This window comes from Camelina sativa, chromosome 10 (assembly GCF_030686135.1).
Source record: "Camelina sativa cultivar CO46 ecotype springtype chromosome 10, ASM3068613v1".
NCBI classification, from domain to species: Eukaryota; Viridiplantae; Streptophyta; class Magnoliopsida; order Brassicales; family Brassicaceae; genus Camelina; species Camelina sativa.
The window spans coordinates 5,510,301-5,534,864 of NC_141889.1; the positions used below are offsets into that span (position 1 = coordinate 5,510,301).

The 24,564-nt window shown below is 37.7% G+C and overlaps 7 protein-coding genes, 1 long non-coding RNA gene and 2 pseudogenes across 12 annotated transcripts; 5 read left to right on the forward strand and 5 right to left on the reverse strand.

Annotated features, from left to right (window-relative positions):
* Positions 1-50: 50 nt before the first annotated feature.
* On the reverse strand, positions 51-2,339 carry LOC104717375 (putative L-type lectin-domain containing receptor kinase VII.2 pseudogene; annotated as a pseudogene). The gene has a single exon (XR_015568218.1). The product of XR_015568218.1 is annotated as a putative L-type lectin-domain containing receptor kinase VII.2 pseudogene (transcript).
* A 694-nt stretch (positions 2,340-3,033) lies between these two features.
* On the forward strand, positions 3,034-3,986 carry LOC104717376 (uncharacterized). The gene has a single exon (XM_010434934.3). It carries the CDS (start codon positions 3,373-3,375, stop codon positions 3,850-3,852), a length of 480 nt encoding a protein of 159 aa, XP_010433236.1. The 5' UTR covers positions 3,034-3,372; the 3' UTR covers positions 3,853-3,986.
* Positions 3,987-5,879: 1,893 nt separating this feature from the next.
* On the forward strand, positions 5,880-8,105 carry LOC104717378 (mannan endo-1,4-beta-mannosidase 5). The gene is made up of 5 exons (XM_010434936.3): positions 5,880-6,683; positions 6,770-6,967; positions 7,064-7,186; positions 7,278-7,489; positions 7,586-8,105. The coding sequence occupies exons 1-5, from the start codon at positions 6,321-6,323 to the stop codon at positions 7,986-7,988; spliced, it is 1,299 nt and encodes a 432-aa protein (XP_010433238.1). The 5' UTR covers positions 5,880-6,320; the 3' UTR covers positions 7,989-8,105.
* Positions 8,106-8,838, reverse strand: LOC104717377 (uncharacterized). Its single transcript, XM_010434935.3, has one exon. The coding sequence runs from the start codon at positions 8,836-8,838 to the stop codon at positions 8,224-8,226; it is 615 nt and encodes a 204-aa protein (XP_010433237.1). The 3' UTR covers positions 8,106-8,223.
* A 1,144-nt stretch (positions 8,839-9,982) lies between these two features.
* LOC104717380 (uncharacterized) lies at positions 9,983-12,951 on the reverse strand. Its single transcript, XM_010434937.3, has 3 exons — positions 11,856-12,951; positions 11,353-11,640; positions 9,983-11,227 (listed from the first exon to the last, which is right to left on the reverse strand). The coding sequence occupies exons 1-3, from the start codon at positions 11,997-11,999 to the stop codon at positions 10,175-10,177; spliced, it is 1,485 nt and encodes a 494-aa protein (XP_010433239.2). The 5' UTR covers positions 12,000-12,951; the 3' UTR covers positions 9,983-10,174.
* LOC104717381 (uncharacterized) lies at positions 12,606-13,442 on the forward strand. Its single transcript, XR_756193.3, has 2 exons — positions 12,606-12,744; positions 12,949-13,442. It is a non-coding gene; the product is annotated as an uncharacterized LOC104717381 (long non-coding RNA).
* A 1,154-nt stretch (positions 13,443-14,596) lies between these two features.
* LOC104717382 (uncharacterized) lies at positions 14,597-15,511 on the forward strand. Its single transcript, XM_010434938.3, has 2 exons — positions 14,597-15,014; positions 15,211-15,511. Exons 1-2 carry the CDS (start codon positions 14,889-14,891, stop codon positions 15,325-15,327), a joined length of 243 nt encoding a protein of 80 aa, XP_010433240.2. The 5' UTR covers positions 14,597-14,888; the 3' UTR covers positions 15,328-15,511.
* Positions 15,512-15,626: 115 nt separating this feature from the next.
* On the reverse strand, positions 15,627-16,617 carry LOC104717383 (GPI-anchored protein LLG3-like; annotated as a pseudogene). The gene is made up of 3 exons (XR_015568762.1): positions 16,460-16,617; positions 16,301-16,357; positions 15,627-16,151 (listed from the first exon to the last, which is right to left on the reverse strand). The product of XR_015568762.1 is annotated as a GPI-anchored protein LLG3-like (transcript).
* Positions 16,618-18,539: 1,922 nt separating this feature from the next.
* On the forward strand, positions 18,540-20,394 carry LOC104717384 (E3 ubiquitin-protein ligase RMA2). 3 transcript variants are annotated; one of them, XM_010434941.3, is made up of 2 exons: positions 18,540-18,987; positions 19,635-20,394. In XM_010434941.3, exon 2 carries the CDS (start codon positions 19,640-19,642, stop codon positions 20,225-20,227), a length of 588 nt encoding a protein of 195 aa, XP_010433243.1. In that variant the 5' UTR covers positions 18,540-18,987; positions 19,635-19,639; the 3' UTR covers positions 20,228-20,394. The 3 variants fall into 3 exon arrangements, with proteins under 3 accessions (XP_010433243.1, XP_087326202.1, XP_010433244.1); XM_087470076.1 differs by lacking the exon at positions 18,540-18,987 and adding an exon at positions 19,018-19,399; XM_010434942.2 differs by lacking the exon at positions 18,540-18,987 and adding an exon at positions 19,018-19,318.
* A 604-nt stretch (positions 20,395-20,998) lies between these two features.
* On the reverse strand, positions 20,999-24,280 carry LOC104717385 (uncharacterized). The gene is made up of 4 exons (XM_010434943.3): positions 24,226-24,280; positions 21,503-24,110; positions 21,280-21,411; positions 20,999-21,178 (listed from the first exon to the last, which is right to left on the reverse strand). Exons 2-4 carry the CDS (start codon positions 22,877-22,879, stop codon positions 21,125-21,127), a joined length of 1,563 nt encoding a protein of 520 aa, XP_010433245.1. The 5' UTR covers positions 22,880-24,110; positions 24,226-24,280; the 3' UTR covers positions 20,999-21,124.
* Positions 24,281-24,564: the final 284 nt, after the last annotated feature.

Sequence of the window (24,564 nt, forward strand, 5' to 3'; positions counted from 1 at the left end):
TCATAATTTTAAAACGACTATAATTCAAATCTCAGTGTAGAACCCCAACCTCAAACAAAATATACTGTCTCATGCAGTTTTTAGTCAAAATTCATGCAATCTTTATATACATAAAGAATCACAGAACATGTATAGTACAAAAATTCAATAAAAATGACTCTCACGCTAGTTAGTTCCTCACCGTCCATGAAGAATGGAGCCATAACTTTGGAAGGAATTAGAACAATGAGACGAGTTCCTTACATCTTGGATTGTGGGATGTTGTCTTTGTCTGCTTCCCTCACCAGTTTCCAACAAGTAAGAGCTCTTCACTCTCTCCAACAAGCTCATTTCCCTTTCACCACCATCCTCCACTAATCTCCCTTGTTCTAATATGTGCACCACTTGTCTCATCTTCGGACGCACTCTCGGATCAGGATGCACACACAACAGTCCTATTCTCAAAGCCATCTCTACTTCCTCGGTCTTGAACCTTCCATTCACCTTTACTCTCTCGTCTAAACCATCAACCACTTTGTCTTTCTCCATTAGTCTCCATATCCATTCCACTATCCCTTCTCTTCCTTCCTCTATTGGTCTCCTTCCACACACTACCTCCAACACAAACACTCCAAAGCTATACACATCGGTTTGTGCTGATGCTCTCCCTGTCTTAACCAGCTCAGGCGCCATATAACCCGCTGTTCCAACAACATGTGTCGTACTAACCATCTCTTTACTAGTGTTCTGCAACTTAGCCAACCCGAAATCACCTACCCTCGCATTCATATCATTGTCAAGCAACACATTGCTTGACTTTATGTCTCTATGTAACACCTTTGACTCCCACCCTTCATGTAGATACAACATCCCTGAGGCCACATCTCTTATCACTCTCATCCTTTCCTCCCAGTTCAACATCTCGTTACAATCAAATATCCGCTTATCAACGCTACCATTCTCCATATACTCGTAAATCAATACCAAACTCTCTCCTCCTTTCTTGGACCAACCTTTTAGTCCAACTATGTTCTTGTGCCTTAGCCTCCCTAAGCTCGATACCTCGGCCAAGAACTCACTCGTCCCGCTAACACTCTCACGAGGGCTCATCATTATTCTCTTAACCGCCACTTCTTTGCCTTCCAACACTCCTCTATACACCTTAGAATTCCCTCCGTATCCGATCATGTTCTCTTCCGAGAACCCTTTCGTTGCTTCCAAAACGTCTTTGTATTGCACTCTGTGAGGCCAATACTCTGTTTCCCAATCCTCCACGTCTCCTTCTAGTTTCTGCCTTCTCCGCCTCCTCACAACGTAGAAACAGAGGAACCCAATAACTGAGAGTAATAACACAACACCACTAGAGACCCCAGCAATGAAGCCTTTAGACTTCAAAACAGAGTCATATGACAATTTAAACGAAGGAAGATTCCTAGTGATCAAAGCATCACCAATGGAGAAATTTGAGTTGCTAAAACTCCATGAAAGAATCCTATGGCTTTGTACTAGTTGTCCTGTGGATGCGGTGAATCCAACGAACATATCATCGAGTAACACTCCAGTGAGATTCAAGGGTATGCTTATGAGTGGTCTAATGGGTTTCCTAGTGCCAGCTCTAGCCATAGTTGCATTGAGGGCTGACCCATTAAACTCAATCCACGCCTGGTAATTCTCACCACTGTTAAGCCTCAGCTCCGTGAATCTCTCGCCGTCTCGACCTCCATAGAAACCAGCAACTTCAGAAGAAACAGAGTTGAGGGAATTGACGTCGACGCCGACGTGGTTATCATTGATGTCGTTGAACTCTTGGTTAGCGAAAACATCAAATTCTACGGCGAAGATTCGGTTGTTAGTCGCGCCGTTATTAGTCAAGTTGAAGAGGCCGAGATGCTGAGAAGAACTCGCGGCGGATGTTTCGGAGAAAGGGAGGAAGACGAAGGCGAAGCCGTGGCCAGGGGAGAGGTGTTTGTAAGGAGCCATGGAGAAGATAAATGACGTGGCGAAAGGTAGAGGTATGGCGGAGGCGGCAGTTGAGATTCTTGAATGGTATAGACCACGTCCGATGGAGAAAATGGTTTGGTTGGTGAGAGTGAGGATCGACGGAGGGGAATCAACGGTTGCGGAGCCTACGAGAAGTGTGTTGTTGGTGGTGAAATTTGAGTTGTAAACGAATTGGATGCATGAGATTGGTCGGAACAAGAATTGTGTTGTGACGAAAAAGATAAAAATAGAAACTTTATTAGAGAACATGGTGAGAGACAGAGAGGTCTTTTGGGTACAAGTGTGTCGTTTTTGAAAGAAGTATATGGGAAGAAGAAGAACAAGAACAGCTTGCCGTTTTTGAAAGAAGTATATGTTTTCTTTTGTGACGGTGTCTTTTATATATTCAAAAGAACCAATTATTCAAATATATGGTATGAACTGGAAAGGATCCATTCCAAAGTCAAAATTATTAACAAGATAATATTTGCTTATTCTATGTGATTTAACATACATTTGATTGACAAGATGTTGATAAATAAATAAAAATACGCCACAATATCAGCCGTGATTATTTGGTCTCTTGTAAATTTTGATATTTTCCTATGCATTTGGAGTTTTTTTTTTTGTTTTTTTCTTGATCCGAGCCACTTGGAGTTAATGGTGAAATTGGACTTGGTATTTTGCTGTCAACATTTATGGGGTATGATGACCTTATTGGTCAAAGAAGTCAGCTTTGAAATGTCTGTAATCTTCTTATCTCTCTTTCAATTTTTTCAAACATTATCGCACATAACTCGAATTAATCGTTTAGTGTAAGCATCATAGCTACTATAATCTAGTCAAAGGCCTAACAGTAACTATCAACTACTTTCTGAAATAGTTGAATTCTTGGTATGTCTCATTTCATATTAACTTTAATGCACATGATCACATTCAACTTTACACTAATAAACATTGGAGTCCCAAATTCTTCTTTTGAAATGTAATGTGTTAAGTAATCTCAGTAACCAATTCGTTTATGAAACGCTACGTTCTGAGAGATGAGCCAAAAGCACGAAAAAGAAAAAATGGAAACAGAGCTCTCCAACTGTCAGTTTGCAGGAAAAGGCAAAGACTTTAACTGGACCGCTATGAAAAAAGGCACGTGATGAACACTACCCAATAAGCAAGAGCGTGTTCTTCACGTTACGTCAGATTCGACTAGGCTTAGGTAGAAGCAAAAAAAAGAACGTTCGATCACTTTCCTTTTCTCACAATTCTTCACCGCAAACACTCACCCCCAAAAAAGGAATCATAAGAAGAAGAAGCTTTGGACAAAAAAAGGGTCTTTTACTATTTACCATAAACTTTACTTTACCAACCAGACACAGACACAGAATCATAAAAGATCAGATCTGGTGGTTTCAAACAATGGCGGACAAGGAAGAACAAGAGACGATGACCTCGTACAAGCTGTTTCTGAGAGTTATAAGCAAGAGAAGAACATGGGCCTGTCTGTTTCTTGTGGTCTACGCGATCCTCTTGTCTTCTTCGTGGAATTCGCTGAATTCCATAGTGAATTGGTACGGTGATAACCACCAGACGTCATCTGGTTTGCCTGCGCTTTACGCCTCGGTTCTTTTAGGTGCTGTGTTCGGAGTTCTCTCGATGGCGGCGGCGCTCTTCATAGCTGTGCCGGCGATCGTTGTGATCTGGATATCGGTGGTGGTGTCGATGGCTTTCGCTGGGAAATCGAGAAAGAGAGTGGTGATCGAAGGGAGGAAAGTGACTAAAGAGATCGCTGGTTTTGTGTTTAGGGTTCTTCTTAAAGAAGGAAACTTCGTGGCTCTTATTTGTGCTCTTCTTGCTTACTTCGTCTTCTTTAATTCTTACTCTTTCACTTCTTCTTGATTCAATTTTTTTTTTTTTTTTTGCGTTTTAACTAATATATCGAAATCTTTCCTCGTTAATTGTTGTCGTCGTTTAGCTTAACAAGATTTGGTTTATTGATGAATCTGAAAAATATCGAGATCTTCTTTGTTGGATTGATGTGTGTGTTTCTGATGATGTCAGATCGAATGCTTCCACGTCACAATACCGACACGTGAAGTTATTTGTCATTTCTTTTGTTTATTTCTTTTAGAGGAACACAGATTCTTCTTTTGGTCTCTCTTTTTGTCGGTCGTTCTCTGCCTCTGTCCGTAGAAGAGCTTCTCAAACTCTGAACTATAATATGGTGTTGAAGGCCTTTTTTGGTGGGCTTACCGGTTTTACCGTCGATAGCCCATTTGTTGTAACTTCCATAGACTAATGAAGAACTGTTTAGTGAAAACGTTAGGTAGATATGGTTTCACTAATCTTGTTTCTGAAGTTTTGGTCTCTTAAATGTCCTAAGCGTTTTATAGCTTTATTTAACTATTGAAGTATTTGAAAATTCTGTGAGTTAACTCATGCTACTAACAATTAGATCATTTGTCAACATTTCATTTTTGTATACTTTAAGACGTTTAAATTTCTACTTTGTAACAGAAATTTTTTAAGAAGTTTTTTTTTGGGGTCAATCAACTTATATATGATTTGAAAGATGACAATGACCCAGAAACTATGAAACATATATACTGTGACAACAATGGGGGAAGATAAATTGTGTTTGAAGGAGGAAGTGCATGTGATTAGGTATGACCCATACGGCAGTTGTTAGGTAAAAGCTTATAAAGTGATGAGTATTCTTCATCATGTAGCATTAATAACTACTGTTAGAAGGTGCCCAATCCAAGTCAAAGCATAGTTTATAAAACAAGTGAGTGAACGATTATGCATATTTGACAAAAAGGATTTATATTTTCAAAACATGTTCCCATATTCTTGATCTATGACTATAATGAATATAATTCTCAATCATCTTTTATATATCTTTCTTAGATTTTGTTTGCATTTCTCTTCACGTGTTATTCAATCTCATTGCTTACGTTCAATAAAAATCTTTATAATATGTATTATACTATTATGAATGACTCTACAGTTCCGGGTGTTAAAAGTAGCTAGAAAAGCGTCACCGACAACATTCAAGAATTAAGTATTTTACTTCTGTCTATTATTTAATTATATACCGCAGTACCACACCCTTTACTTGTAAACTTGTAACTTGTAAGTAGTTTAACAATACATGTCGGCAAAAAAAAAAAAAGTAGTTAACAAAACATTAGAAAAGTACAAAAGCGGAGACGATTGTGATGAACTGGTTCACAAATTTTGTTATCGTAACTTAATATTTAGTTTTGGCTAAACTACAAGGATAAAAAGAAAATCTTACCACAAATGTAGTTGTCATGCTTATCTATAGTATATGCTATCATCGTATTCATAAACAAAACGTGGGCAACATGACCTCGAATGATTTCATTTTCATCAAAGAGAAGTAGATGTTGACTCTATGCAGAAGCTAAATATTTAATCTATATGTCTGAATTAACCGTTTTATGTATATTCTAAATGAGTTGGTAATAATAGTATGAGTTAGGAACTTTAGTAGTAAAGGGAATGATCTTGTAAACAGTATAATAATTTCAGAAGTGAAAATTATTAAAAGGGTTCACAGTTAAGGTATTCACGTCACATGAATGAACAACAATGAACATTTCTCAAAAATCCGAAGTTGATGACACTCCAACGCATGTGACCTGTTTATTTACTTTTTCTTAGAGACTTTCAAATGTTTGTTTAGTCTCTTTTAGTTTTATTATGTCTTAAATACTCTCCGTTGGTGGGTCAAAGTTCTGATCTTTTCTCTTCAATTACTTACTTATTTTATCTAGATCAGTAATTAAAAATATCAAATTTCTAGGAAGATACAACTTACCAAAACATAGTAACTTTTGTAGAAAACAAAAACATCACTATATGCCTTGTCCATTTGGCAGGTAAAATCCAAAAAGCTCTTTAATTATTTCACAAAACAAAATCAGATTACTTCATTGAAAAAAAAAAAAAACATAGTATTACAGAAAACTACAGTAATTTGGGGTCCATTTATTTAGTATATAATTTGTGTAAGAGTAAACACAATTAAACTAATACAAAAACATCAAAGATATATAGAGATCTGTGTCTCTGTGGTTCATTCAGTTATTCATTCAGAAATATATTTTTTCTGCATTGTTTCAATTAGGAGCCATTTTTTTCAAATCTGGTCAATTTTTTTTAATAAAGGATTTGCTATTTCCTTCTTGATTTCATAAAAAAGTTTGGATTTTGGGACACAACCACTGAACAAGGCTCAGGCTTTTTTTTTCTTCTGGGTGGCCACCGACTGACTCAAATTCAAAGAGCTGTTTTCTCCAATTCTGGGTTTGTGGAGGAGGAGGAGGAAGGAGGAAGGCATGATGGTGGCTGCAAGGAACAGGCCAATGCTACGAATCCTAGGTTTTTTTATATGCGCAGCTTTCATCTATCTCACATTTAGGGATTTGTGGTTGAATCACGAGAGGAAACCAAAGCTAGGGTTTGTGAAAAGGAACGGAACTCAGTTCGTTGTTGATGATATGCCTCTCTATGTCAATGGGTGGAACTCGTATTGGTTCATGGCCCATGCCGTTGATGAACAGAGCAGAAACCTTGTCGGTGAAATGCTTGAAGCTGGTGCTAAAATGGGCCTCACTGTTTGTCGAACTTGGGCTTTCAATGACGGTGGCTACAACGCTCTTCAGATCTCCCCTGGCCGATTCGATGAGCGAGTCTTTCAGGTAAAATGGGCCATACTGTTCTTTCTCTTCAATTAAGTGTCCAGGTCTGTCTTGTTTTAATGGAATTTGTATAATGTTTGGTTTAGGCCTTGGATCATGTAATCGCAGAGGCGAAAAAACATGATGTTAGATTGCTACTTAGCTTAGTGAACAATTTGCAAGCTTACGGAGGGAAGAGTCAGTATGTGAAGTGGGCATGGCAAGAAGGTGTTGGTCTCAGTTCTTCCAATGATTCCTTCTTCTTTGATCCTTCTATCCGCAATTACTTCAAAAATTATCTCAAGGTAAAATGGTCTTTTGCTGCTGCTATGATTCAACATTAGAAGATCATTTGAGTGAGTGTGTTAAAGATCGAATTTTTATTTTGCTGATTTTTGCAGACTCTGCTCACTCGGAAGAACTCAGTAACTGGAATAGAGTACAGAAATGATCCAACGATTTTCGCTTGGGAGTTGATCAATGAGCCACGATGCACTACTGATGTCTCTGGCAAAACTCTCCAAGTGAGTCCTCCATTTCACCTTGAAAGAATCATTCACATTGTTTTCTTATTCCGCAAACATGTTAATGTGTTGTTTCTTTGCGGGATCACAGGACTGGATAGACGAAATGACGGGGTACATTAAATCGATTGACGACAAGCATCTCCTCACTGTAGGCTTGGAAGGTTTCTATGGTCCTGAGAATCCAAAACGGCTGACTGTTAATCCAGAACAGTGGGCCTCTGCGCTTGGATCAGACTTTGTTCAAAACTCTAATTCCTCAAACATCGATTTTGCATCCGTTCATATCTACCCTGATCACTGGTAAGTCAGCTGGAACAGAGAATCAAGATTATGATTTGACTGAGCTCTTGGAGTGTTCTTTTTACATCTTATGTTGATACATATATGTATTTGCAGGTTTCATAATCAGACCTTTGAAGAGAAGCTAAAGTTTGTGGTGAAATGGATGCAATCTCACATTGAAGACGGGATGAAAGAGCTAAAGAAGCCAGTTCTGTTCACAGAGTTTGGACTCTCGAACCTGAACAAAGACTACGAACCATCACAGCGAGATAAGTTCTACAGAATCATCTTCGATGTGGTTTACAAATCAGCCAAGCGAAGGAAAGCAGGAGCAGGGACATTGGTGTGGCAGCTATTCATGGAAGGCATGGAAACGTTTGGTGATGACTTTGGGATTGTTCCACATGAACAAGACTCCATTTATAAACTGATGATCGAACAATCGTGTAGGTTGGCTAAAGTCACAGGACGTCGTAATGAACATAAGTTGAAAAAACTTTGTTCTCACAGACATTGAGAGAATCACTTGTAAAAAACTGTTGTCATTTTTTTCCAACAGTGAAATTTTGATTCTCAAATTTTGTTGTATACAAAGAATCAATTTGATACATTCAATCTGGTTCCTTGGTTTAAATTCATAGAAAAGCAGAGAAGTTCATATTTATAAGCACAAATACAAAAAAAAAAAAGACTACACTCTTCAAATCTAAACCCTACATAGAGATTTAAGAGGGGACTAATACGAAAACAAATTAGGATCTACGCTTAGCCAATCTTGGTGATGTCCTCGTTGAACTCGTCTTGTTCACTTTCTCAGTCTTCTTCTTCTTCAAAATCTTCTCAACCAATTCCGATTTAATTGATTTCTTGTTGGCGTTGACCACCACTTGAGCATTGTTGTCTTCAGCGACTCTATCAAACTCATCAGAGAGCTTTCTCCTGATTCTAACCACACCTTCATCTTCAGATCCGACCTCCTCTTCGTCATCAGAATCGTTCAGATCTAAGTATCTCCTTCGTTTGACAATAACGGGAGCCGGAGGAGGAGATTCAGAACCAGATCTCTTCTTCTTCCTCTCAGAAACTCCGGATTCGAGTTTCACAGGGGTAGATTTCTCAAGCTGGGCACGGAGCTTGTTGACGTTTCCTTCGATTCGGCCCTGGAGACGGAGACGAGTGAAGTTGAGACCACCCATGGACCAGTGAGCGTCTCTTGCCCATGTGAGAAGCGGATCTAACACAGAGAGTGGCGGATCAACACGGCAAGAGTTGAACTTGGGATTATCGAAGAAACGAGGTCGTGGAAGCCCGTTGCCGTAGAACTCAACTGGTCTGATTGCGAGATGTTTCTTCACCGGCGTCATCATCTTGTTGATTTTATGGAACAGAGAGATTGACAGATTGAGAGAGATTGAGAGATCGAGAAATTGAGAATGATGAGTTAGTGATTGGGAGATTGGGGGATTAGGGTTTATATTGAAGATGAGTTTTGGCGGGTGTGGTTTAGTGGGCGCCAGACTCTAACCCGCGCTGCTTGAAAATAACAACTTTGCCGCCTCTTCAATTTTTTGGCTTTCGCGCAGTTCTTTTTTTTGAGTTAATTTGGTTTTAAGGGATTCACGCAAATCTATTTCCTTTCATGGGATATGTTTTTTTTTACTTTGTGGTACAGAAATATTTATTTCATTATTATAAAATTAAATTATAAGCTTGCCCAGTGTTTTTTCAAAAAAAAATTACGAACGAGATTCGATATAAACAACTCTGCGATCAAACACAAAGCTGCTCTTGTCTCTTGATGCACAAGATTGAGCAAAAAGATAAGCACTCATCGCAATTCATAGGTCTGGGCATTCGGTTAACCATTCGGTTTCGGTTCGGTTGTATTCGGTTTCGGTTATTTTGGATATAGTAATATAATAACCATTTGAATATTTTTAAAATTTCGGTTCGGTTCGGTTCGGTTTCTTTCGGTTCGGTTTCGGTTTGGTTATTTAAATAAATAACCATAACTAACATAAATTATATTAACATTAACCAAATAAACCAAATATAACCAAAACTAACCGAATATAACCAAAATTAACCAAATATATAATAACAAAAATACAAAAAAGGGAAAAATATTGATTCAATTTTACAAAATAGTATTTAACTTTGTAAATTCAAAATAATAACATTTACATATATTGATTATTTAAAATATTTAATTGTTTTGAATCTAGAAATAATTTATATTTTAAGTTTATTTTATAGTTTGCATAATATTAAGTATATAATATTTGATATCTTCTAGGTTTTCGGATATTTCGGTTAACCATTTAATTGTCGGTTCGGTTCGGTTCGGTTTCGATTAGTTTGGATATAGATTTTTACTAACCATTCGGGTATTTGAAGAATTTCGGTTCGGTTCGGTTTGGTTTTTTTCGGTTCGGTTTCGGTCGGTTATTTGGTTATCGGTTATTTTGCCCAGCCCTAGCAATTCACAAGGAACATTGAAAGTAAAAAACATACACAAAATAATAGGGCTTTTTAAGAAAACGAAAATTGAGTCGCATAAGAAGAATACACAACAGACCCAATCTACTGGGCCCAATAAAACTAGGGCCTTATAGAGTAACTCAAAGACAAGGGAGGAAAAGCCCAGTTTTTATTGTTGTAAAAAGATACAAGTAGACAAGGAAGGGATATATTATGAGACTTTCACCATCCTCCTCTGGGAGGCCCTCCTGAGGACTGTCCACTCAATCTGTCTAAGAGGGCGTTAAAGTCGATGGGTTGGCCACTCTCCTCCATCCGCTGAATCACGGCCATCACATGGTCTCCTCTGAACCCCATGCTCACTAGCTTCTCTATCAGTTCTCCGTATTTTGATCTTAAAACAGGTGGTGCACCAGTGTTACCGCCACCTGCCTGGTGAGGCTGGGGAGCGTATCCACCACCTTGTGGACCTTGCAAGCAATGGGCCTGTTGCTGCGGCTGGGGTGGTGTGTATTGCATTCGCCCACCTTCATACATGGCATTGGCATACCCGGCAGGAGGAGGAGGAGGTCCTGATTGTAGATATCCATCGCCTGTCTGGGGGCTATAAGACATCTTTGTCTGCTGCGGAGCCTGTGGTGGTGGTGGTGCGCCGTATCCGTAAGCTTGCATAGACTGTTGTGGAGGTCCAGAGTATGGTGATTGCATCTGCATGCTGCTTGGCAACGATTCTATAGGGGATTGGTTGCTTGGTGGTGCAGGCGGGTATGTTTGGTAAGCTCCACTTGACGGTGGTGGCCTAGCCTGTGGCTGGGGAGGCCAGTTTTGCTGGTACTGCGGGAATGACTGAGTTTGGGCTGAGCTTGGGTGGCATGGAGCAGGAGGTGGAGGCATGTACTGACTCTGTGCTGGTGGTGCTTGGGGTTGTGAGGGTGGAATGGGAACAGGGGCAGGGGCAGGTGTGTTTTGAAGCTGTGTAGGAGGAGGAGGCATGTAATACTGCTGCTGCTGCTGCTGTTGTGGCTGCGGCTGAGGCTGCGCTGGCGGTTGTGGGGCTATTTGGTGAGGCAAAGCAAGTGCAAGCTGCTGGTTGTGTGGATCTGAGGTGTTCTCGGTCTTCTTAGGCTCTGGAACAGGAGTAGCTACCCGATCCTCACCATGCTGAGACTGAGATGAAGAAGATGACTCTTTCTGCACAAGTTGAAGCTTTGCTAGCTCTTTCTGAGTGTCTGCTAGCTCCTGTTTATCTCTGAGAATCTGGACTGACCTATGCACCTACAACAACAGAATATGTATATATATCATGGTCTCAAAACTTCCAATGCTGATCATAGTTCTAAAAATTAAAATTAACAAAAAAAAAAAAAAAGGATTCATAAACAATTGCAAAATACACTTACCTCTTGAAGATGTTTGTCCAGAGATCTAAGCTTGACATCAGCGTCCTCGTGCTCATGAGTCAACTCCGATCTCATTTCCCCAATTGTCTTATCAAGGTTGTAACAATAGAGTTCAAGCTGGGACAAGCGTGAGCTGATGCCTTCAAGAAAACGCATCATGTTATCAGCATACTTCTTCATGGTTCTTTCGACAGTGTCAGTAAGGTCTTGGCTCAAAGAGTCCTCCGGTGGGCTGTAAGAGCTTGTCGGAAAAATCGAAGACCTAGCCATCCTCGTTTTATGGAACTCCTGCAAGCAAAAAAAAAAAAAAATGAAACAACAAACTAGCTCAGTAATCATCATAATGATCAATTTGAAATACAATTGTTCTTCCTCATCAATCACAATCTATCTAGCAATCACATACCAAAATCGAAACCCTAAAATTCCCAAATACCAATAATTGAGCAAAGCCCAGAACTAAAAATTACACAACGGAAGACGAAATATGTATATGTGTTCACCATGTTTGAAGCAGCGATGGAAGGATCGGAGTGAGGACCATTAGAAGAGTCCTGGTTGGTGTAGTCAGAGCAGAGGATATCATCGGAGCCAAAATCGAAGCCTTTAGATCCTGAGTTGACCCGACCCGAAGATCCAGACGCCATTTGAATCCGAATACTAAGATCGAGAGAGGATCAAAAATAAGGAAATCTCGATTTAGAGATCAAGCCTTGGGGGAAAAGCCAATGACAAAAAAAAAGCTTGCTTTGTTCTTCGTTCTCTTCGAACCTTTGAGAAAACGGAAGCAGGAGGAAAACGTTTTTTTGGTTTGTTTAATTACAAAAAGAAAAGTCCCAAGTGGAGCAAAAAATAAATAAATGGAGTTGTTTAGTTTGTTCAGACTCGAGAGAGATAAGGATGAAAGAAGAAGGAAACAGGCCAAACCGACTTTACTCTTTCTTTCTTTATTCTTTATTTATACTTTTACTCCCTAAGGATTTTAATTATTTCGATTTTGCCACCTTTTGTTTAAGTTTACAAATTACATCCTTTGAATTTACAACTATTGTACATACTACGTCGTTTCGCTGCGCTGTGGTTTTTATGATTTTATCGGTGGAACCGGAGAATCTTCAGCTCGTTTACGAACTTATGTGTCGATGAGCGAGCGCTTAGAGAGAATCTCAGATTTTGTTTCGTCTCTGCTCTACTTTTTCTCTCTTCTCTACTTTACAAGGCGTATGGAAGATTTAGTTCGTATACGAAATAAGGCATATCCAGTGAATCGCCGATCACGGAGGAGACCATCTGAGGAACCTGGATGGGACCTGAAGTAATAGTTTAGATGGAGATATACGTTTGTGGGTGAAGTTTTAAACCGTGAAAGCTGAAAAAAGGTTTCGTTCTGAGGTATAATGATGCTTTGGATTCCATGATGGTGGCTTAAGACATAGCAGAATGTGTTGATTTTATGACCAAATGAAACTAGGCATAGCAGAAGGTTGTATTTTAGGTTGGGGAACCCCCAAAGTTTCAATCTTTTTGGTAGGTTCGATGTAGATGAGATTGGCTGTTAAGAGTTTGGTTTTGATTTGAGTTTGAATGTTTATATAGGTGTTCTGTGGGTGGGTCTCTTGTCTTGTCATCAAACTGAAAGTCACAGAAGATAGTTTTGGTGCTCTTTGATTCCATTCTGCTTTTGTGCAGGAAACTAGCTTGTCAACATTTATACTGTTCTTCCTTGATACGTTTTCTAAAGATGTTTTGGGATAGCAAGGATACTGTTTGGAGAGTCTTCTGATCTTGGTCTTGTGTAAGTCTAGCATCATATTGGTCTTTTTTAATCTCAGCATCTTCTAGGCATTGTCTACTGCTTGTTTTTGGGATTCGTAGTCACATTGGTCAGCTAAACTTGTCTGTATAACATATTCAGTTATCAGTTGTATCAGAAACATTATGATCAGAGTTAATTGTAACTTTATGATGCATATTAGCCTCTGCATCCTTGTGATGATGGTAGTGAACTCCTTAGAGATGGTTGGAATACAAACTCTTGTAAAGAACTTGTTTGAAGCTGTAATAAAGCTAGTTCTCAGGATTGCCATTTAGTTGCTTCCTTCTTTTCCTGGACATCTTTGTAAGATTCTATTCAACATATTGAACCTCTCTGGGCAGATATTATACATTCACTTTGGTCAGCAAATGTTTTTACATTCTTTTCTTGGCTACTTTTTCTTTTGGGGGACACCAAATATTTTACATTTAAGAGTAGAACAAGTTGTTTGGTTCTTGGTCTTGCGGCATGAGCAATGATTCACGTTAAGATACGGATATGGACCGAATAAGTTTTTTTTGGCCGGTGAGAAAAGTAAAGATATGTGGACAAGATTATGAGAATGCGCAAACGATAAAGTCCTCCAAAAGTAAAATGTTAATTATTAAGAACCCATCCCTCAAGAAAACATAGCCGCAAAGCGCTTTTTATTTGTATCCATACATCTTCAATCAAAACTTTAGTAATTAATTAACAACTACTAATTGGGGGATCCTATACGCCACCATAAGATGCTTTGTACGTTCATGTGTTTGTTACCATGTCAGAGTTTGATGGTAGTAAAACGTTTCACTACTCGGTTTCTCTTCAAAAATAGTGACTGGACATAATTTATTAGTATTAGGAGTATAGGCTGTCAATTGTCATGTCTTTATCAAAGAGTAAATGTGTTAACACATAGTATTAAATTTGAAGCAGACAACATCTCACCAGAAAACCAATATGGATCTGTTAAGTTCATATCCACAAATCAGTTTTTCTTTACATCAATTTGTTTATGAGATTAGGTTCTCAAAAGACAAAAAAAAAATAATCAGAACCACTTGTCCAACACCCTCGTTCCCCCGTCATATTATTAGTGCCTTCAACCTTATCTTATGAGTATTTCATTTTCTCGAACCTTATCTTATGAGCCATAGAATAGCAACAGTAAATAACGAGAAAGAAGATGGGTATACTTGTCCAATAACTAGAAAGCTGATTTCTTTACTACATGCTCAAAAAAACAACACCAACTCACAGTTGCAACAATTGTCTGGACACGTGGGTGACTTTACCAACCAACGATGGACCCATTTTCATTTAAACAGATCAACCAATCATGTACCTCTTTGTGTGGTTCTAACTTCAAAGGCCTCAAAAGTACTTTTTTTTTTCTCAATTCTTTGACCATATTAAGTATTAACCATACCAATTCTCCTAGAAGATACATTTTTTTTTCTTCTAAAGTACCATTACCAATGATCTTAATCGTAATTAAACACAACGAAAACATACTTAAGATATTTGGAAAAAGGGCAAAACGGTATAGATACATAACAAATGGTCAACTAGCATTGCGTATATAAACCGTCGGCTATAGAAAGCAAACACCTCAATTTTTTTTCCCACATTTTTCTCTCATCTGTCTACGGTTGCAAATTTATCTTATATAACACACACAAAAAAAAAAAAAAAAAAACAGAGTCCACGAGTTTGGGATAATTTGTTGACCCGAGACATGAAGAAATCTGGAATCATTGCTGCTGCCTCCATCTCTGTTGCTGCTTCAGCCACCGCCATCTCTGCTGGCTCTACCAACACCTCCGTCTCCTTCTCTTCCCCGGAATCTAATCATTCCCGTCAGGTAAAACAAAAAAAACAGAACCAATCTCTTTGTTTATCGGTAGCATCAAAGTTGCCTCCTCTGTTTTTGCTCTGTTTCATGAAGTACTCTTACAATAAGTAATCTCAAACAAATTTATTGAATTACAAGGTTGGATAAGAGGTTTTGTTTTCATGGATTCGGAAGTGTAACGAGTTAATTAATATATTTTGATTAGGATTCAAAGGGAAAACAGAGGAAGAAGGAAGGTTCAGAAGATGGAGGGAATGAAAAGTTTGCTCCAAGGTTTGATGGGTTACGGTTCATCGAGACGCTTGTTACTGCTCACCGATAACCTTTGCATTGTTCTCATTTGGAATTGTTTACCCAATTGATCAACAACCAAAAGAATGTACTGATTTTTTTTAGTGTTTCGGTGCTTTGGATTAAATTAAAGTGTTACCCACCAAGACAAGAAGCATGATTTATGTTTATGAGGAGTTCATCATGTTTCTATTTAATTACTTTTTCTTGCTAAATTGTATTCTACTGACCTTTATAAGGCCTGGGAGATTATTATCTCAGCCCATTTATGTTCAAACACACATGTTCTTGATCCAAAAAAACACGTTATGGAATGCTAGTTTTATCATGTGTTTGTAACAAATGGTTTTATTTACTTGGCGCAACCAAAGAGTTTTAGGCTTTGGGACCATATATACTTATAGTTTATTTGGCCAAGATTCGAAACCATAACATATGTGTTCACACAACAACTAACACTGGGTTATTTATATAACTCATATCTTGACATAGATATATAAGATTGTCTTTAGAAGATGCAAAACAAGATAAAAATGGTGATTAGCAATGCAAGTCTCGGAACAAGAGGGATCAATGCATGGGAAGATGATGCAGCGGGCTTGACGTCGGTGCAGTCGAGGCCTTCTTTGCCTTCTTTGCACATGTTAGCGAATATTCCAGGAGGATAACGACCGTAGAGATTGATGTAGCTGAACATTGTGGAGGCGCAATCTGTCTTCTCATCGTTAAGAGCTTCCGCGAATGGGCAAGCAAAGTCCTTGAAGGCTGAGCAGCATATTTTGGCCGGATAATTTGGTCCTTTGCATTTACTCGTTATGATTGTGTAATTCTTGGTCGCAAAATCTTCTTGGCATGCTGTTAACAAATGTTATTAACGAACGCAATCATTAAATCTTTCTTATTAGGAAGGATTAGCTAATACTAATCATCAATTGAGCATGTTTTTAAAACACACAAGATTATGATCAATATATGATACAAATTTGTGGAAGTTAATTACTTACTTGCCTTTGCCTGGAGAAGGGCTCGGCTTGTAGCTTGGTGTAACTCAAGGTCATCAACTGCATATGCACCATAGAAATATCAGATTTCGTTTCAACAAATCTAAATAATATTTTAATAAACAAAACATGAGTAAAATATTAAATAATTGTGTAAATTACGAGAGATGTGGAGAGACAAGGCAAGTCCACACAAAAGGAGGATTGAAAGATAGAGAAACCAAACAATGATGAGCAATCTCCATGTTTATGTTTCCTCCTCCTTTTTATTTCTCTTTTGTCACATTCGATTTTTTTTTCTTTCTAAACTTCTTTGGTTTTTTTTTCGTTTTTTTTCTTTCGTGTGTCCTTGAAAAAGTTATAGGAGGAGAGAAAAATGTTGCGGATATACCGGATCATTGGTTAGAAGAAACAATAGTATGAATCAGTTCATGCAAAAACAAAGTTACTGTTAACTAATTTTAATCCATTGAGAGAAACCATAAAATTAACCAAAATTTCATAGAGAAGTTTAATACTACAGTATAATTAATTTTGGTTCTAACTACCAATGGCTGATTTGAACCAAAAAAAAAAAAAACTACCAATGGCTGATATCCATAATAAATTGGGAACCGCCCATTTCCTTGGCTCAGTTCTCCGGTCCGGATCGTTAAATGCAACTTGCTCCAATAATTTCATATGATAATTTGAATATATTATCACGAACGTGTTTATATATTATAATATTCATTTATATACATTTTCTAAAAATAGTATTTGTATATTTACAAGTTACAACTGTATTTAACCCCAGATATAGAAAGCTAGCTACAACTGTATCCCAATTTTGTTATTGTCGTTTTAAAAATGATAATTGTATTTTCTCGGGATGTTTTGTCAATCGAATAATCTATCTATCTACATTATGTAGTGTAACAGTAAACACCTAGGGTGAAAATTATCTTTCTACTCTGTATCGGTTTGATGAAGTAAATTCTTAGTTTCCTTAAGTCTTATATGTTAATTTCTTGAATTCGACCAAAAAAATAAAAAAAAGATTAGGTAAATGACTGACTTTTTATCAAAAAGGTTTTGCCATTGTCCAACACCTGGCTGCATGATATCTACATTCTACATTATTAATATTTAAGATGAAAAAACATATTGTTCATTTTTTTTTGTGTGAAGTAAACAGAGATTTTGTTTTTACGTGCTTTGGTATATCGTTTTCTAAAGAAACACTTTTCACAATAATGAATATAGTGAAATTACGTAAGTCGGACTGCGTGATTGCTTATGATAAAAGAGAGTATTAGTAATTGATAGTTTTCCTCTAAAAGATAGTACTCGTAGACTACAAATTTAAATAGTACTATAAGGTATTAGTAATTGATAGTTTTCCTCTAAAAGATAGTACTCGTAGACTACAAATTTAAATAGTACTATAAGTTATTTATTCAAAATTATATTTTTTTTAAAAATGTAGCAGTATATAGCACATATTAACTCATCTAACAACATTAGTTAAGCTCCATGATCATAATCAGACATAACAGTGACGAGACAACGTATACGAAGTTAAGGCAATGTTTTACTATAACTGGATTTTTTGGGGTTGCCTTCTTCTGCAAATTAATATATATGTGGAATATTAAATATGGTCTGGTGACACCAATGGCTCCTTTTGCTCCCGTGACGTGTAACCTAATTATCTTTGTGGTTTATAAACTATTCAACCATTGGTTGAATATGACCTTTAGTTCAGGCTTTCATTAAAACTTTATCATTCTCCTCCTCCTCATATTCCTCCTTTGATTAAAACAACTTACCAAAATTGCCATTGTTATTCATTCAACACCTAATAATTACAAATCCTGAAAATATAAAAGAGGTAAGGCACCGAAATAAGCAGAATTTTACAAATATTACATGAATTTTTGTTTTATAAGGTGAATTTTTGTATGATGGTGTAACGGTGCAGCCATGAAGCTCCACGTCATAGAGCTTTGGGCAGTATCTACTGTTGTGTTGCCAGAAACAGAAGCTGCCAACTTCTTATCTTTTTTTTCTTTCTTCAGAGCCAAATTCTTATCTTGTGAAATATGATACTATTTATGGGGGAATTTTGCAATATTATTTTTTCTCCCTATAAAGTCATGGGTCCATGGATGGACTCATGGGGACATTTACCATATTTCCACTTGTTTTTTGTCAACAAAATTCTATTCAAACTGAATAATTAATTTTCTATAAATATACTTAGTTGTGAATAAAATTATGGTTTATAGTATCTTGTTTACTTTTTAAACGAAGCTGATCCGTTGCTGACCTTTTCATAAAATATAAAGACAGGCTTAAGGAGGGAGAAAAAAAAGAATGGCGTTTTACTTTATCTACTTATTAGTATAATTTTAGGTAGACGTTTCTTCTCCTGATTTTCATTTTGCACCTTACAAAACAAAAATAATACAAATAATTGTGTGTGTGTGTGTGTTTGTGTATATTATAGGGTCTCGTGCTTCTGCACCACCCTCGATCTAATATTCTTCTTACCCATTCTGTGCTTCTCTCTAAACCCCAAAATAAGTCATTTCCTCTGTTCTCTTCTGGCCATTGTAGCATAAACTAATACAAGTTCTCTCTCAAGTTTTCCAAAGTCTTTAAAGACAGAAGAGATCCATCGGTGCTTTTACAAATCTCTACAACGAGTACGTCCCTTTCTTGTGTTTATGTTGTTGCGTGTGTGTATATATAAAGGCATCAAACTAATAGATCTGCACTGTTTTTGAGTTACTACTCAAAAAAGATTATTCTTTTTTTTTTTGGTAAACTGTATCAGTTTATAGATCATCACACGACTCAACTCTTTTGTAGATGTGTTTTTATTAGTTTGTTAACTTATCTATCACTTGTTTCTTCTGTTTAATCAACCACTCCGTTTCTTTTTTTATTATTTGGCTTTTTTTTCTTATAAGATAACGTGTTTTAGGATTTAAGTGAAAACAGAGCAAAGTTGTCGAAACCGAAGTGATTTATTAGGTCAAGACTTCATAACTTCAGCCTGTCAAAGAATAAGATCCTTGCCTTCTTTTTTGTTTTGCTAATCCTTACTTTACGTTGGTGTGTTTAAAATAAGTTTAGTTTCAAGATCGATCATTATTTGTATATACGCAATTCTGTTATGATCGATATTGATCTTCATATTTTTTGATCATGTTTCTTCTTTTCTTGAAAAAATTCATCAGTTTATATTTCGTCATTGGAACTACACTTTAGTGGTTTACTAATTAGGCGATTCTCATTAAATAAGCAAACGACTGGTCAAGTGAATGTGTTTTTGTCTTGTGTGTTTCAGTAAAAATGGAGATAGAGAATGAAGACAACACAACATTAGGTGATTCTGGAGGAGGAGACTTCGACTGCAATATATGTTTGGATCAGGTACGAGAACCGGTCGTGACTTTATGTGGCCACTTGTTTTGTTGGCCCTGCATTCATAAGTGGACCTATTCCTCCAACAACTCAAGACAACGCATCGATCAGTACGACTGTAAGAGGGAACCACCGAAATGTCCCGTATGCAAATCCGATGTCTCCGAGGCTACACTTGTCCCGATCTACGGCCGAGGACAGAAAACTCCCCAGTCCGGTTCAATGGTACCGAAAAGACCATCCGGTCCGGTTTACAACGTAAGAACAGGGGTTGGTCAACGTTTAGGTGAAGGGGAAAGTCAAGGATACATGTATAGAATGCCTGATCCGGTTATGGGTGTTGTATGCGAAATGGTACACCGGAGGCTATTCGGTGATCCATCTTCGAGCAACGTGGCTCCTTACCGTGACACAAATGTCCGGTCGAGGCGGCGAGCAATGCAGGCGGAGGAGTCACTAAGCAGAGTCTACTTGTTCCTACTTTGCTTCATGTTTATGTGTCTATTTCTATTCTAATTATAAATATACATGTGTATATATAATTAATAGTTATATATATACCAATTGGAATCAGTATGCATATATGTAATAAGAGTGTGTGTATGTATATGTGTAAGAGTGATGATTCCTTAAAATTGTATAATGATCACATTAATAAAGTCAAAATAAAGTAACGACACAAATTGGCTTGCTTCTTCTATGCTCGAATTATTTATATGTGGATATGTGATGATGTGAGAAGATGAGAGCATGGGTGAAAAAGGAGGCTTATCTTCAACTCAAGATAGATTTGTGCACCCAAAAGATGATAGTGGCAGTAGAATGCGACACAAATGATGTTGCTCATGGTCGGATTACAATCGTTTAAAACAAAATATTTTTTTTTTATTATAAATAAAAAATAAGGAATGTAATTTATAAAGGGCCCCTAGATTTGACTGATAACGGCGAATTAATACTGTGAGATAGAAGAAGTAGAAACTTTAGTTTTAATTAACTTTTTATGTGTGTTATGGTACGAGTCTTTCTTTATACATTAAAAACGTTGCCAAGAAAATTGGTAAAGTGAGTGGATTGGGATTGGAATTAGCTGGTTTCATTAAAAGCATAGGCTAGACTGAGATGAGTTATGTGGGTCGGGTCTGCACGAGACAATCCCTCATTCACGGGATCCATTTTTTTCTAACTTCAAAAATTGCAATTTATTTGCCTACCCTGATTTAGGTTTTTTAAAATGTTTGAATTTTTCTTGTCAGTGTCTATAGACCAAAATAAAAAAAGAGTGAATTGGGCTTCAAAGTAGTAATCAATCAGATAGTAACAAAGTAAATGTAAATTTACAGAGAACTGTAAAACGTGAGAGACAAAGCCCTTATTTACACAACAGGAAGAGGAAATGAGTTGTTTCCTACATTACAGCTCTACTCGGTAGAAACGAACCAGTTTCATCATCTGTACCCTCTCCTCCTGCATATCATCCACATTTTTACGTTTTCATTTACCACCATGTTATTATTATAAGACGATCAAAATGGTCCAAATCGGATTTGTGGTGCTATAATATTTACCTGAACCGGAACCTGACCAGACTCATCAGGCTGCTGCGGGAAATGAAATCCTGTTGAGCAATTCTCCAACCTCTCCGGATTTTTCACCCATGCTTTTCTACCTTCGCTCACTTTCACCTGGAACCTCCATGTCTGCCAATTCATATACAAAAATATGTAACGTTAGATTCAAACACGTTAAGAAAACTGCTCTTTTGAGATAGTGAAAGTATCACACATATACCTGAGAAAGCGGAAACGTGTCTCTCTCAATCACACCTCCTTCAATGTTTATGCCGGTGCCTTGACATTCTGGACAGAACACCGAAAATATTTGCCAGCTCACGTCGTTTGCCAACTGATTCCACTTCACACCAGTCTGACCACTATGCTTTGTGCATCTCTTTTTGCCTTTTCCACTCACCATCTTGCTCCCAAGTATTTCACTCTCACAGAAGAGAAACCAATGGACAACACAAGACACGTGAAATAGGTGAAACGCCCCCAGGAGGTTTCTGCTGCCACATACAAGATTTCCTGTCTTCAAGTTAAGTATAGCTGCCGCGTCTTTTCCTGGTAGCATCTTTTGCTTACAGACTTCACATATTCTTTCAGAAAATATCCGCTGTTGCCTCCTCAGCTCTCGTCTTACCGTTCTGTTCTTCACGACTCTCTTGCTCATGAGACTATCATCATAATCAGCAATTAGAGCTCTTGAAGAGTTTGAATTACGACCTGATGAAACCTCCTCAGAAGAGTCATACTGATTACACAGAGAATCACTAGTGTCCTCTGGATCCGAAAAAGACTTCTTTCTCTTCCTGCAACTGTCCTCGCCGTTACATGATTCTGGTGACTGACTAGATGTGAGAAGTCGGCTCGGATCGTCGAGCAAACCCAGCCTACCCAAATTGTAGAAGTAGGAGAATGTAACGATAGCAAAGTCATGATCTGGGACCGTAGCCTTCTCCTCATCAGAAGGACCCTCGTCTCCTAACCACTCGCACCATAGTTTATCAATCCAAGTTGTGCGTCCTTTGGTTTCAAACAACCTGGCAGCTATTCGGCCAAAACCAATGAACTTTGCTTCCACATCAAGAGCTTTCTCCTTAATTAGCACACCAGAAATAATCAGATTATCCGCACAGTGACTAGCTTCATCATCAGAAACCTCAGCAGGCTGGTTATCTCCATTTGATTCAATGACCCTGTTGTTATCATACTCGACAATAGCAAATCTGTCTTCATCTCCGCAATGCTGCAACTGACAGGGAACATCTTCGCCACCAGCGATTGAAGCTTTCTCTTCTTCTGCTCCAGTTGAACTATCAAAGAAAAGGACACCATCGCTGAAAGGCCAAGGATTCGTTCCAAGAAGTGTGATCCTAGCACATGCCAACCTCTCCTTGTGAAGGTTTCCATTCAAGTGTCCAAGCAAGATTGTGTCGCTGTAGCATGGAGCAAGACACAAAGTGCAGAAGAATACGAAACGTTTGCCATCTTCACGTAGCTCAATGTACGTGTGCCCTTGTAACCTCAGATTCTTCAGAGTAGTTCTAGCCAATTGCTCTTTCAAATTGACAGTAGTCTTTTGTAACCCTAATTCTTTCTTATCAGCCATTTCAGAGATCCAGCAAAGACACAAACAACTTCACGATTCAAGAAAAACCTAAAAAAAAAAAAAAAATCCCCAAATTCCACAATTCTCAAAACCCTAAAGTGTTTGAGAGCTCGAAACAAACCCTAACAAGTCACAATTCCCACTAAACACAAACTTCTAAACCCGTAACGAACAACAAATTATTCACCAGCAAAGATCACTGACCTATAAAAAAAGACGCTACGAGTATCACACAGTTTCGATTGGATCTCGGAATTCAGATGCAAAGAGAAAAAACAAACAAACCAAAGAAGAAGAGCCGAATCAGCACAAATTGTTTCCACATATTCGAGGCATACTCGGCACAGGACTTTTACAGAATCGTTTCATTCGAACACCGGCGAAAAGGTCAACGCGAGCAATGGAACGATGAAGATGATGGAGAGAAGAACGCGAGTCCATCGCTGCCAACATTTTCATGTATTATTTCACGCGGAACTCGCCAACACAAGAAGAGGAAGAAGAAGAAAAATCTCTCTCAGAGGAATCTGAATTGACCGGAGAACGGAGAAGCAACGACGGAGAATTGAGCTAACAGAAGAAAGAAACAAAAAAATGATTTTAACCGAAATTGAAGAGAGGAGGAGGACTCGTGTGAAAACTAATTCTTGTATTTAATATTATTCACGAAAAGCAGGTGTGCGCCATTTATTGACCGTTGGATTTAACATGGACGGTTGAAATGTATTTTGAGCTTTTATTATAGGTGTGGGAGATTCGAATTTTCCGAAACAGAGATGCTCTCGTCCCGAGACGAGATTTGGATAAACTTCAACATAGTTTAATTAACAATTAAATGAATAAACTATTTTCCACTTTATATTAAGTTCGACTCCCTAGCGTTTTAATCTTTTCGGCATTCAACCCCTAACTTTAGTTATATTTTACATTTAACCCACATCTTGTATATTAACCCACGCAGCATTGTGTTTTTTTCTTTTTCTAAGGCCTGTTTTTAAATTGGGCCGAAAGTGACTGTTAGGCGGCCCAAACGGAGAAGAGAATTATTAAGGTGAGAGAAGTTTTAAACCGGCTTGTAACAAAGCAGAACGAGACACGGAATCAGAGCATCCTTCTTTCTGATTCTTCCTATATACGAAAAAGATCTATGGCAAGACATTCACTCAATGAAATATTCATTACGAAAAGATAGGACCAATCCTGCTAAGTCGTCACTTGTTTGTCGAGCTGTCTGCAAACAAATGAAAAATAAGGAAACTGTTTTAACAAAACTACTTGTTGATTGTTTGTCATAGATCTGTTACCTCTTTGATCAAAAAAAAAAAAAAAAAAAAAAGATCTGTTACCTCTTTAGCTGCATTACGGTTTGTTACCTCTTGAGTCTTGTCAAATCACTATTTGAAACTAGGTTCTACTACATTTAGTAATTTAGTTTATAATGTTGGATTCAAAGACCGGTTTATATAAATGTTAAATAGTATTAAGTCAAAGTCTGGTGTAAATTGGAAGAATGGTAGAGAGGGTTTGTTTGGTGGGAGCGGGGAAGAATGATCTGATTCTGATGTGAACTCGATAAGATTCGAATGTACAATTAAACCCGCATAATTAATTATTCATTTACTTCATGTGAATCAGTTGTACATTTTGACTTTTAAACACCACTCTTTCACATTCTATAATCGTCT